At 39.8% G+C, this 14,474-nt stretch overlaps 1 protein-coding gene across 19 annotated transcripts in view; it reads right to left on the reverse strand.

The window, feature by feature from the left end:
• The window catches only part of MCTP1 (multiple C2 and transmembrane domain containing 1), a 504,318-nt gene that overhangs the window by 83,129 nt on the left and 406,715 nt on the right, over positions 1 to 14,474 (reverse strand). For 14 of the 19 annotated variants that reach the window (XM_073888239.1, XM_073888198.1, XM_073888212.1 and 11 more), the window contains one exon: positions 10,106 to 10,225. The exons of the other annotated variants lie outside the window; for them this stretch is intronic. In XM_073888239.1, coding sequence (XP_073744340.1) covers positions 10,106 to 10,225 — 120 coding nt within the window. The remainder of the gene's footprint in view (positions 1 to 10,105; positions 10,226 to 14,474) is intronic. 19 annotated transcript variants of the gene reach the window in all.

Below are 14,474 nucleotides of genomic sequence, written 5' to 3' on the forward strand. Positions count from 1 at the left end.
AAGGCATATATTAGTTTGATTACCTACATGGACCATTGCAGTTCTATGTATAAGATGGTGGAAAGAGTTTAAAGTTGCATGCTCTTAAAAAATGTATATCATATAACACTAAAAAAAAAAAATGAATACAAAACTCTCAGGGTTATTGGATCCCTATCAGAGTTCTGATTTACAAACATTTTCCACAAGCAGATAAAGACATACCATATGGTTTCCACTTTTAGTTTGCTAATGGAGGTCTTGTTCTTTCTTATCATCTTTCTGAACCAGGGACAATAAATCTCCACAAATATCATAGGAAACCCTGGGGCAACACCACTCACTACAAAGGGCAAAATGCTCAGGACTAGTAATGCAAACTAGTCATGGGGGTCACGAGACAGCCACAAGGTGCTTCTGTTGACCCTATATCCTACCTCCCTCACCATGAAATTTGAAGGGGTTTTGGCTAGCTACAAGAATGCTAAATCATCCAGAAAGAACAGACTATCACTAAAAATAGGGAGAGTAAGAATCACACAGTCACCCTGAGAACTGAGGCCATAATTGTGAGTACCCATTTTTTTCTCCTCTTCTCCATCCCCCTCTTCAATTACAGAAATGGCAAAATTGTGGGAGCAGACCTTTTGGAAGAATTGAGATAATAAAACCATTTGGTTGACATACAGGGAAATGCTTGGGTTGGACACTTTGGAGAACCATCTAGGTGATTAATTCTTTGGATCCAAGGAAGGCTTTCAAGGGAGTTTAGAAAGTTGGTTTTTCAAGGAGTTTCTGGGGGCTCCAGGGATCATCTGGGGGCTAAATAAGAGAAAATCAGTTATTTACGGGGGCAAGATTGTCAGGTTGCTTTCAAGGTTGCCAAGACAGTTCATTTAGTGGAAAAGAGCCAGATTTCAGGACAGATATCCTCTAGAAGAACGAAGCTCACCTCTTTACCTTGTTATATTCTCACATGCATCTTTGGAGACTCTGAGCAAGCTGGGGAGGATTTAGGCAAAATAGGAAAGAGAGTAACTATAAGCATCCTCTATGGTGGCTACCACTAACTTTAAATTCTGTCTTTCTTCTAAGTTCTCACAGATCCAGAGCAAGAAGTATGCCTTCCATTAAGGAGGATCTTTAGTAAATTGACTTTTAAAAATAGAAATGTTTTCCTTTACATCTTTCTCTATATGAACAGACATGGCACGTACAGGTGACACTCATCTTCTACCATTCTACAATTTTATCTTTCCAATTTGAAGTTTGGCTGCAGTCTGAGAAGAGAGTAAAAGGATAGCCAATAAACCGAAGAAGTATGAAAGGCAAACATGGAGTTACGGAGTGAAAGGGACAGACTGAAGCGTGGAATAAGAGCTCTAGTCACAGATAAACAGACCCCCTTTCTTTACGTATGCAGCACATGCACAGACATCTGGGCTGATCTAAATATCTTTTGGTTGCACACCTGGCATATCATCTACACACCTCTATTAGTGCACCTATTATATTCATGCATTCAATTTAGTTGTTTGTTTCCCTCACCGACCACCAACTGGCCTGGGCAAAGATCCTGTCTTAATCATCTTTGAACAGCAGCTAGCATTGTACCTGTAGATGTTCAATAAACTTTCGCTGAATGGAAATACTTATGCATAAACAGACAATTTTTGACTTGGAAAGAAAGATTAGACTAAAATACTTGTCCATTCATCACACAGTTTTTGAGCAACTATTACACTGCTATGTCTGAGACATCTTGCCCTGTGCTGGGATTAAATACACAAATGCAAGATACAATGAGAACAATTTTAGGCTGGTAAGGAAGATCTGCAGTGAGGTGACTATGACAATACAGTGAGAGGGATATGGAGTGTCAGAGGGGCGAGATTATTTACCCTCTGAGGGTATGTGTCAGCAGGGGTAAGCTGCTGGTAGGGGGCAAGAGTGGGAGGGAAGTCAGGGATGGCTCTCCAGGGAAAATGATAAAAATGCTAGGTGGTTACCCAGCAACATATACATAAAATATTAAAATCTTACTGGGTGGCAAATTAGTATTATACTCAAAATGCACCCAAACCCTGACCCAGAAATTCTCCTATAACGATTGCCTCAAAGGGTGTTACCAGAGACCCGACCAAAGATGTGGCCAGAAGATTTATCGACAGCATTATTTGAGATGGCAAAAATCTTTGAAACATTTCTAATACAAGCATTTAATAAAAAATTAAGTAGTCACATGGTGACAACTATGCAGTCATTAAAAAATCATGTGGTTTTCCAGTGACTTAAGGGAGACTTCTAGATAGTCTAGCTACTATCCCGTCCACCCTCAGTCCCCGTCTCCTACATCCACCATCCCTCAAAGTTTCCCTTTTCCCAAAGGTGGGAGCTGGTAGCGGGGCGTTGGGTGCTCCTGCCGCTCCTCCCCCGGCCCGGCCCGCCCCCTGGTGGCAGTGGTGAGACCTTGCCCTCCAGGGCCAGGACACCGCCTGCTCCTTGTCAAGGCCATCGAGCGAGGTCCCCCACGAGTTCACGAGTTCCGGGTGCAGCTTGAGGAGGAGCCTCGGAGGCCGCCCCAAAATGAAGCTCCTGGGAGAGCCGGCCTTGGTGGCTTCAGAGCCACCATGTATCTATCGTACTTGCCCGTCAAGCCCTGCGTGTGCGGCTCCTTGGGCGAGCACTTCAGGAGCTCCAGCCACCTGCCACGTCATCGCCCCATGCTATGGCGCCCGTCTGCACGTCCGTCCCCCAGAAGCGCACATGCCTTTCAGGACAGCTCAGGGCTGGTGCAGCTCCTGTGCTTCCATGAAGTTGGAGACCTGGCCTGCGCAGCCCCTCCCTGGGCCACCATGTCTGTCCCGCACACATTGACTGGCTCTGCAGAGGTTACCAACTTATCCTGGGTCTCAGTTTCCACATCTGTATGATGAGAAAGGCATCATCCCTTCCTTCCCTGCTTCTTAATGCGTTTTACAGACCAAGACTTTGCCCTCTTGGGGCCTGCAGAATGGGTGCCTGAGGAATGGGAGGACAGGGGTAGAATGCTGGCCTGGGAACCAAGTAGAACTGGGTTCTGGTCCAGCCTTGTTGCAGGAGTCTTTACAAGTGGCGTAACCTCGGTTTTCTGCTCTCCCAAGGGATGAACAGTTGTTTTGCAGGTGAAAGAGATGACAAAAGAGCAGGACACTGTCTGGTTCATTTTTGTGACACCTCCCCACCCCCTTGCCTTTTACCCAGGACCCTCACCTATTGTTCAATAAACATTCTGCACTTGAAAACAAAACCAAAAAACATAAAAACAATTCTGCTGGAATACAGGGGAGGTGAAGCTGCAGCTGTCTATGGTTTGGGTGGGGCCTGCTCATGAGGCTGTCTTCCATACCGTGCTTGAAGAGGTTGGAGAAAGACCAAAATAGCCAGAAAATCAGAATTTTATTTCAGAACAGATGACCTTCCTAAAGCTCTTGAGATAAAAAAAACAAGGTGCAGTTGGCATAAAGTTGCCAAATAAATACAGAACATCTAGTTACACTGGAATTTCAGATAAATAATGAGTATTATTTTAGGATAAACATCTCTGTTTATCTGAAATTCCAATTTAACTGGGCATCTGTATCTCTACTTGCTAAATGTGGCAACGCTAAATTGGGGGTGAATTCAGAGAGCTTTAGGGGCTGGAGTTTGAGAGAAATCTGCCGGGTAGAAGGCCTTGTCATCTACCAACACTGAGGGGATAGTAAATAACATGGAGGTCAGGCAGGGGACATTTGAGCAGTGTGGAAAATTTGTGGAAATCTGTTGGTCAATGTCCAGAGGCTGATGAGGTGATGATCATTGATGTCTGGGGACACCAATCTATACAGTGAGTGATCATCTGGCACAGCTAAGCAGTTGGTGAACAGCTTTGAGAGGAGTCATAGGGGATAAACTTTTCTACTGACATCTGATTGGCTGTTGGTTTCTACTTTTTTTTTTTTTATGCTAGTGATGGTGTTAGAAAACGAAAGGTCTGGTTCTTTTCATGGTCCTTCTCAGATTTTTGCAAGCTGGTGACCTTCTGAAAAAATTGAGAAAATTGCTGTTGAAATAAGCAGGAAGAAGAAAAAAGTGATCATCCATTTTTAGATGTGTTTACAGGCTGTATGACTCAGTGCTGCTTCTGTTAAGAGCAAGTATGTGGTCTTTTTTGGTACTGAGATGCAAACAGAGGAGGCTTGTGGTCTATGCTACTTTCCGTGAATGATCAAGTATTGAAGTAGAGAAGGTCTAACTGTACATTCAAAGTGCTTTGCTTATGGAGTCCTCTCTTCTCCGCTCCACTTTGGCGAGCCTCAAGATTCGGTTAGCAATGTTTCACTTGTTCAATATCCTACTTATTCAACTATTGCACCATGGACTTCCTTGAAACTAGCCAAGAAAATGATAAATCTATTGGATTCACAGGAACTCAAGTCAAATAAGCAGACGTTTCTTGGCCGGCTTGTATGTGGTGGGCCATTCGAAGTTGTCCCATCACTAGCATTTCTAGCAGCAAAGAACATTCTCTCCTCATAAGCTTTCTTTTTAGAAAGAAGTACTCTGGGCCGACATGGAACAGATCCAACAAGAAACAATATTCAAGTACCATTCTAACGGGGGAAAGCAGAATCAAGGGTTTTGCCATTTGAGGAAGCTAACAAAACATTTCAGCATTTACTAAAGTATTTTAGCAAGGCAGACGTTGGCTCAATTTGTGTCACAGTCAGATCATGAATCAGAGAATGATTTCATTGATTTACCCTACCCTTCAGTCTTTTAATGCCTCCATTGATTAGGCAAGTGAGATGGCTATGTGGGAGGAATATCATGACAGTAAAACTGAATGTTCTTTTAAAATGTAATTAAAAAATACCTCTTGAAGAATTTTTGTATGTCAAAAATATTAAAAGACTGTCTTCACTAATGTGAAGGATTCTCAGCTTTGGTTTACTCTTCCCATCCATGCTCACCTGGGTTGATTGAAGGTAATCCTACAGGTCATGAGCAATTTTGAAATCAGTGAGGTCACCTGGGTCACTGGGAACCTCGTAAGGATTTGGGGGCTACCTGGGATCCCATGTAAGGCTCTTGACACTTAGGAAGTAAGCCCTCAGGAGAGGTATGGCCAAGCACATGCCATGAAAGTAGCCTGGGCTTCAGAACAGGGAAGAGCTGGGTTCACATCCCACTTCCTCTATGGTGCTCATTATTTACCTTCTTTGGTTTTGAATTTCCTTGTTTGTAAAATGATGATAAAACCATTTAGAATAATCTACTTGATAAGGTTATTGTAAAGAATTAAAATAGTTGATGTGTCTAAAAAGGCTTAGCAGGATACCTGATCCATAGAAGTTGCTTCATAAACATCTGTTCCATTTCTCTGAAGGCAAGGAGGATATGGAGGACAATAGAGTGGAGGCAATGAGGGTCTTCCATCAATCTGTGTGCTTGAAGGTGGAGTTAATGCTACTGGCTCTTCTAAAACTCAAGGGAGAAACTTGCTCTAAAGGTGTCCAGGGAGACATCGGATGTATCAAAATACAGTCCCAAGAGTAATGCATTTGACCAGTGGTTAGGAGTACACACTTCAGACCAATCGACAGACTCTTAATACCCATTCTGCTACTTTCTAACTGCATGCCTTTTCTAACTGTGCACCTCTGGGTAAGCTCTTAAACCTCTTTGGCCAGTTTCCCTATTTGTAAAGTAGTGATGACTCCCATCTCCTAGGGGATGCAAGAGACCCCTGGTTTGCTCGGCCAATCCAGGTCTTTCCTCCTCTGAGACTTGATTCTCTCCTCTCAAGGGAGCGCTCTTGTGGCCGCACTTTTTCCACCTGAGCACGTTCCCTTGTTTGCCACAGAGGGAGAGACCTGGCGGCACTTGACTCAGGAGGACCCAACCCACTGGCTGGGCTGACAGAATCAGCTTTTCTCTCCCTGGGGGGTGAGATGAAGGTCCCGATGAAACAAAGTGCCTAACAGGGAGCCCAGGGTGTGATGAGGATTCAGTGGATTTTAAACCCAAAGCAAAGGCAACTTCCCGGCATCTACTCTTTAACTTAAAAAATTTCAGTCCACAGTAACTATAATGTGGTTAGTTGGTACAAGCCTAATGGGCACTGCAGGTGGGGGGTGGGGGGAGTTTCCCTCAGGTTTTGGAGCGACAGCTCAAACCAAGACAAGTATGACACCGCTGTCTCTATAACCCCTTCATGCCAGAAACATTTCTCAATGAAGCGTGTATTTATTAAACAGGCATCCCCCCACCCAGAAAAGCCTAACAATTCTCACGCCAGAAATTCTAATGTCATGGTGTGAGTGTAGGTAGATTCAGATGTAGGAGTGCTTATTTTTAACAAGTCCAACTGGGAAACAGCAGAGGGGAGATACCATTTCGAACCATGCCTCTTCCTCCTGTGCACCCCCAAGGCGACAGCCTCAGCCTCAGCACCAGCTGTTTCCTCACCCTGTCCTCAAAGCGTTCAGCTCATTAAACGCAGCAAAACTTCCTCGGCAAGGATTACATCTCATTTTTCTCATTAAGAAAGGCAGAAAAGGCATCATGGTAGGGAAAAGACGGGTTTTAGCTCCTGCGATCTTAAGTATCCAAGAAAGGACATGGTCTCCGTAATAAACAACCAACACACAAAGAAATCCTTTCCTATTTTAGTATTAATCTCAACTTTCAACCCATATGGTGAAGACAGAATTTTTACCCATCTATGAACTTTTCATCTTTCACAGTATTTTCTTTTTTCTTTCACCTTCTTATGTCACGAAAATGTTAATTCCTTTTTTCTCTTGCTATACAAAGCTCAAGGTCAATTTGATTTGTTTTTCTTTTATCATTTTCATCCTAATTGAATGTTCTCAGTTGAACGTACAAATGATTTTTTTTTCCATGAGAGAAAATTTGCCTGCCCACCCACCCTCCCTCCCTCTCTTGCTCTCTTTTAAAACAGGAAAGTTTCTGGAATCACGCAGTGGTGTGATTAATGCACTTCAGAGATTACCTAAAGTTTTCACACATGCTGAAAGATTCTGTATGCTTTTGGTGATAGCAAAAAGCACTTAGGGTAAAATGTCATTCCCCCAGTGCTATGCACTATGGAGTAGAGTCAATTAGATACAGCATGGCAGCCCCTACCAATACTTTCCCTTGATTTACATATATATGTATGTTTGTGTATATGAATGTATAGGTATATGCATAGATGTGTGTGTGTGTGTGTGTGTGTGTGTGTGTGTGTGTGTGTGTGTGTAATCTGTAAACAACAAGGTATAATCCAGGTTTTTTTTCAAAAGGAGCAACAAGTTCAAATGCATAGCTAGGTATGGGAGAAGACACATAATTAGACAAAATGGATTTAAGAGTTACATAAGGTCTCAACTGAGCCACTGCATAAAAAACTGAATGAAGTGTTGTGATTGCTGGTCTGGTGTCCAGGAAGAACAGACTATGTGGACAGTGTGTTTTGGGCAAATAAAAGGCAGTTACTGAGAGTTATGGAGTAGAGCCGGCGTCCCATGAAATTTGGACTATATACTGTTCCACAGTGGGCTGTGCTGAGGAATCGAATGCCCATGGCTAAAGAGGGAGCTCTGTTAGAGATGTGCCTAAAAGAAAAGATTTGGTAAATATAATTTTGGAATTATATTTTGAAGAGAAAAAGGGCAGTAGAGAAATTTCCATAGCCTGTAATTTTCAATAGTCATAAAAATTCTTAGAGAATTGTAAGCACAAGAGGATCTATTATCTGTTACTATTTCCCCCTTTCCAGCCAAGGCAGGTATATTCTGGAGAAGATAACAAGCAAAATCTATAGATATAGAATTTTTCAGGAAGAATACTCCAACCAATGACTAAGTATTGACGATAAGCCCCCTCATAGAATTAAGGAGCTGAAACTAAATTACCACTTTTTCCTATTTGCAAATAATCTTATTTGCAAATTTGTCTCAAGGCAACTGAATGAAAAGTAGATATTCTTCTCTCTTGACAGTCTCCCTGAAATAAATGGGACAAAAAAGCAATTGCCTGAGAGAGTCCCATTTTCTTAAAGAAAACATCCTGGATTAATTGACAAAAGTACCTATCGGTCCCCATGACACCAATGCTTATGGCATTTGGGGTTTGTCTCTCAGTGTGCAATTTAAATATATATACATAAAATCCTTGCCAATAATAACTTCTTTTCTGTTGATACTGCCTAACCATTAAAATCTCTATTAACAGTCTCATGTTGGATTTGATAAACCTTATAAAAAATGTTTTCAACACTTCAGACTTGCAAGACACTTGCTAGATAAAGTGGCAAATACGATGATGAACTAAGAGTCCCCTCCCTCAAATTTATAATCATCTGAAACAAATATATACAAATAAATAGAAAAATAAACATAGCATGTTATTGGCAACTTTGCCATGTATTTGGTGGCTGTGCATCAGGATTTGTCTTTTATTTTGATGATAAAATTTTTCTGAAGAAGTATATTCAGCCTGTGTTACCATTTGAAGTGTATTTGGCTTGAGTTATTTATTAAAGATTTTATGTACATATGTATATATGTATGCATGTATTTAGAGACCATGTGTACGCATGCGAGCAGTGGGGAGGGGCAGAGGGCGAGGGAGAGAATCTCCAGCAAACTGAGTGCTGAGCATGGAGCACAATGTGGGGCTTGATCTCAGGACCCAGAGACCATGACCTGAGCCAAAATCAAGGGCTGGATGCCTAACTAACTGAGCCACCCAGGCACCCCTGCTTGAGTTACTTAAAAGGGAAAAGTTTTATGTCACAGGTATGTCTGTGCAAACATTATGATGCTATTATAAAGAAGTATTATATAATATTATTAAACTGATGATCAGATAACTTTGGTTCCTGCACCATTATGGACATGGTAGATGGCAGAAACTCCTGATTATAAATTAAATGTAGACCCTCAGTGGCAAAAAAAAAAAAAGAGAAAATCCATGTAATCTCATTGATGAAGACAAACAGCTACCAAATAGATTCTCACATTTGACAAACTTTTAAATTCTTCTCAAAAGCTACCTATGAATTTATCAAATTGCAAATATCCTATTTGGAGAAGACACCTCCATCCCATTCATTTATATATCAGAAAGCTTTTTGAAGTTGTATGTTCACTAAGGGTGTAGTGACTGAGAAAATCTAAGGGGAATGAAAGTTGGCAAGAGAAAAAGAGATATGATTATAATGTGGTTTATTTTTACTTCTTGCTTTAAAACTCTTTTTGAGGGGTACCTGGGTGGCTCAGTCGGTTAAGCGTCTGCCTTCGGCTCAGGTCATGATCCCAGGGTCCTGGGATCGAGCCCCCTGTCGGGCTCCCTGCTCGGCAGACAGCCTGCTTCTCCTTCTCCCTCTGCCTACTTGTGCTCTCTCTGTCAAATAAATAAATAAAATCTTTACAAAAAATAAAACTCCTTTTGAGAGAGAAGTGGTCTTACAGACTCTAAAAAAACTTTCAAAAATGCCAGAGAGGGCAGGTGGGTTCAGTATAACTTTCCCTAGGTTAAATGAAAGCTTTTTATCCTCCAGCTGGTAATCCTGATACACTCCTGACACAAACACAGATATTTGCTGTTGTTCAGTAAATGTTCATTGAATTAAGATACTTTATGCACTTTTCCAGGCCAACAAATCATCAATCTTTTCTTTCTTCCAATGACAGACTACAGAGAAATGTCTTAAATAAAATACATTCATTTGGTCTGATCATAAATAATTTTATGATATTATATCTTAACTCAAGATTAAGACATATAAACAAATAAGGAGAGTAAAAGAAACACTCATTTCAAATAACCCATTTATAATTAAAAGTCATAGCTCATTCTTCGGTATGCTCTTGATTTTAGTTCCTACCAAGATGAGTCATGTTAGAAACAGGTGAATACTTCCTCTTATGTTAGGTCCAAAGAGTTGTTAGTTTTGAATTGATTAAAACTTTCCTCCAAACTCCAGTATTTATGAACAGAATTTCTGGTTTGTAAAAATAAATCAATGTTGATCTTGTCAGAGGGACGAGGAATAAGAACAAAAACACATACAAATAAGAAAGCAGAAACTTACTGTATCACGTTGCCTGTTATCTTTCCCTGATATTATCAAGAAGTAGTTCCATGTCAACAGTAACAACAAAACCAGTGGTATCATGTAGAGCTCAAAGTTCCAGACAACAAAGAGAAAGAGCTAGAGGAGGAGAGAGAAAAAGATGAGTCAACTCTGACTTTCATTAAATGGACTCTCTTATCCATAGCCCACTTCAAAAGTGCAAAACTAAATGCTTCAGAACAGAAGGATTTATCTTGAAAACAAAGCCTTGAGAACTTGTTAGGCATTTTTCTAAAAGCACAACTGACCCCTGGAAAGTTACTGTTAGGATTTTTAATTTAATTTCTATGAAGAAAAACTGGTATCATTACACTATCAACAGGGTAATTTTAATTTTTCTTGTCTAGTGAAATTATGGTCAGGTTGGACAAAACAGAGTTTTAAAAAAAAGGCTGCCAAATGAGCTTCACTACATTGTCAGACATAGCTGGTCTATCTGCCTTAATGATAAAGAATGAATCACTGTTTAATATCACGGGCTTTTTTTTTTTTTTTGAATCTCACAATGCAACACGCATAATAGGCAGATGAAAATACCAAGTCTGCACCAGTGAGCCAAAGATCTCACATTATGAATAAAAACACTGCTACCAATAAGTGTAAAAATAGGTTGGCTTAACATTTAGCATCACCATAGAAATCAAACAGCTATTTAAAAAATAGAATAACTTTGTCAAAGGAAATTTTTAAATGTCTATGTCTACTATCTTTGAAAACTACCAACTCTCTATGTGAATTATTTTTTAATTGTAAGACAAATATTAGATTAAGAACTCACTTAGCCTGGCAGGAGGACCCATCCTAAGATCATCTGCACTGTAAAATCAGCAGCACTGTGTACAAAGTGTGACTTGCCCTTGCACCCATCCCCCCTCTTATAATCCTGAAGAGATCATCTAAACTCTCTGAGTCTGTGGCTCCAGGTGCCAAACAAGGCAACATTAAGTCAAATGATTTCATGGAGGTACCGAAGAGCTGGATTCCATCCCTAATGCTGACTAGTCCCATCACTTCTGGCACCATTCTGCCTTCAGTTTCTGCCTCTGTAAAATGGGGCTGAGAAGTGTATCCACCTGACAGGTTGTGAGAACCAGAGTTGAAATGTGTTAGGACGTTAACACAGTGCATGGTACCCAATAAGTGCTCAGAAAATATTTGTATTGTTGTGTACATGTTTATCGATACCTTATGAAATTCAGAAAGTTAACTGATATTGACTAAGGTCCTCAGGTGATGCTTACTCCATTACTGAAACCTGGAAAGTCATCTGCCTCCTGAGATTTAGCTGAACCCTAGTGTAAGTGGGAATTTGAGCCATCTGGTTGGGGTAACACAGATATCAGGCGTTTGACAGGCCAGGAGGGTTAGGAGCAGCGCCCTGAGAACACTCATGTCAGGCAGGGCAGCACTGACTCTTTACAGCCTTCTTAATACGCTTTAGCCAATATACAGTCTAATAAGATGGTGGAGAAAATCAGCCTGTGCGGAGGGGTAGAGAAACCCATAGCTTAAGGACCAGAAGACAGATTCCAGGCCTTAGAAAGTCACTCTGCCTCTGTGTTTTCATTTCTAAACACACAGGTCTATAGACCCGATAACCTTTAACATCCCTTCTATTTAAAATGACTTCATGGCATTACTGTGACATCTGTTTTTTTTTTTTTTTAATGTGACATTAAATCCTGAATTCTTGGGATATTCATAACCCAGATGGACACCCACAAATAATGATTTAGTAACCCAAGAAATGACTTTTGGATAGAATTACATGGTAACTATAGATTCAAGTTCCTGAATAAGAAAAACCTCAAATGTATCAATGCATGAGACATGAGCCTCATCTTTACTTTCATAAGTAGAAAGATTTCCAGAAAAATAAAATATTTCTATTTAATTTTTGAAATTTATGCAATATATATAAAGATGATACAAATTATAATTGATGGCTATGATTATTCTACTAAAATGTATTTTTAAATGATAATCCTTTATTCAGGAAATTAATTAAGGCAAATCTGACAGACACAAACACATGTAAAAGGGAAAATTATTTTTGGCTAGAAGCCATATTAATTCTTTATACATTTGCAAAATTTAGGTGGTTACTAGAATATAAGCTCTTTAAGGATAAGGACTTTTTCTTTTTCTTCTTGTTCTATCCCCAGAGCCCAGAAGAGTGCTTAGGAATAGAAGGTGTTCAATAAATATATATTAGCTGCATTAATGAATAAATGGGTACTGGGTTCTTTTAACATAAATCTACGTAATTATTGTTTCAGTAAAAGTACTATATAGCCACTATGTAACATCAAGTAAATTCATGAAAATATATTCAGAATTACAACCTGGGATGCCACTAACCAATTTCTCCCTGAGGCATAGAAAGATTCTCTTTCCATTCTGGCCATGCAGTCATAAGCTTTATAGTATATTATGGTCTGACTACCATCTTTCCTTTTGGACCTTACTCTATGTTTGCCTCTTCTGAGGCCGTTCACTTGACTTGATGTGTTCTGGCCTCATGGATGGGACTCAGATGATTCCACAGCTAAATGTCACCAATTGTATTTATTTTAAATTTATTAAGCACAGATATTCTATCCTGTAATGTCCACTCACTGGTGTTAGAGTTCTGATGTCACTCAGAATAAAGTTACTGGGGATGTCTATGTGTTAGTGTTAGTTGGACGACAGGTATTGCATAGAATACACTTTCTAGGTGATAACTAAGTAATCAAGACACCTATCATGCCTTTTTCTTCTCTAGATACAACATCACTAGTTGCTTAAAGCACTAATCCACAAGGCATGATTTCTGGGCACGTCTCCATTGTGGACATCATCCTCTCACCACATCCAAATCCATTAAAAAGCAATAGCTTTCTTAAAATACAGCACTCAGAACTGACAAGGCATGTCTAATTAATACCTGTGGTATTTATATGCACAACAACACAGGCACCAGAACATAAGATGGGGAAAGATATAGAAGAGAACAACAAAAAAAAATGGTAGAATTGGATTAGTTTCATGGATCTTGGCAATGGAAAAATAATCTTCCCTATTTTGTTTTCTTTAAGAATCTAATATTTAGGTAATTAGGTAAGGGACCTCTGCTGTTGAGAATACCTTTTTTAAAAAAACAAGAGAGCTTTGGATAAACTCTAAATACAAAAGCATTCATTTTTTTTCTTCCTCAATAATTAACTGGAGATTTCAAAAGGTCAAAGTAAAAAAGAACAAACACCGATTAACAATAAACTATACTTATTGAACATTACTATGTGATACACAATAGTTGATGTTCAAAATTAAGATATGACATGGTCTCTGGATTATAGTATTAGTGGTTATTATAATAATTATTAGCAGGAGAGGATTATCCAATAAAGAGAGCCCTCAGAGGAGGGAGGGTGCCTTTTAGCTTATTGTCTCCACACTCAGGCTTCCCTTCTCTCAGGGACCACCTGCACTGAGATTGAGCCTCTCCTCCTACAAAAAACCAAGATAACACCCAAGACCAGGTCCTCAGTGTCCTCCTAGGGCAGCATGTGAAAGATATCTCAGAGAAACCCCAGGAAAGCCGAGACAATATAGGATCTATCCTTGGTCCTGACTCCACTTACTCCTAAGTTTGAGAGAAAAAAGTCAGATATCATAACAGGCTAAAATGGGGTAGAAAAAGAAATCAAGGAGCGATTCAAAAAAAAAAAAATCCCTGACACATTCACAGAATATAAATACAAACCATAAAAGTCCCAGCATTTATCCTGCCCATACTTCCAGACCCAAACTGAACCTGGTCCAAAGTGCTGGCCCACAGAATCATCACTAAATAAGTGGTAGTTGCTTTAAGCTACAATTATGGGGTGGTTTGTTATACAGCAAAAGCTAACTGACACATATCCTTTTTCCAAGGAGACAATGGTGTCTGTAATAAATATGGTCTGGACCAGAAGACTGAAGAAGTGGTTTTAGATCCATTTCTGCTATTTGATCATCACAGGACCTTGAGCAAGTCAGTTATTCTCTTTTATTTGATTCTATTATTTATCAAATGGTAACACCTGCCTATTTCACAAGTTGACTGTGGGGAACAACTCCAGTAATGTATGTGAAAACACTTTATCACAAAGTACTCAGTAAGTCCAAGTATTATCAATTTGATGTTTTCACACTTAAAATTATTTCTGAAAAATTCAGAGACTTTATAAACTAATACTCCAAGAATGGTCACTATCCCCTTTCAGCAGTTATAGAAGATGGGTGTGTTTCTTAGAGGGATTTGTGTGTGAAAGGGTTTTGTTGGAAGGAAATCATAAATGTG

Source organism: Callorhinus ursinus, unplaced genomic scaffold (assembly GCF_003265705.2).
Source record: "Callorhinus ursinus isolate GAN/ISIS: 27379988/994484 unplaced genomic scaffold, GSC_fseal_2.0 scaffold3, whole genome shotgun sequence".
Taxonomy (NCBI): domain Eukaryota; kingdom Metazoa; phylum Chordata; class Mammalia; order Carnivora; family Otariidae; genus Callorhinus; species Callorhinus ursinus.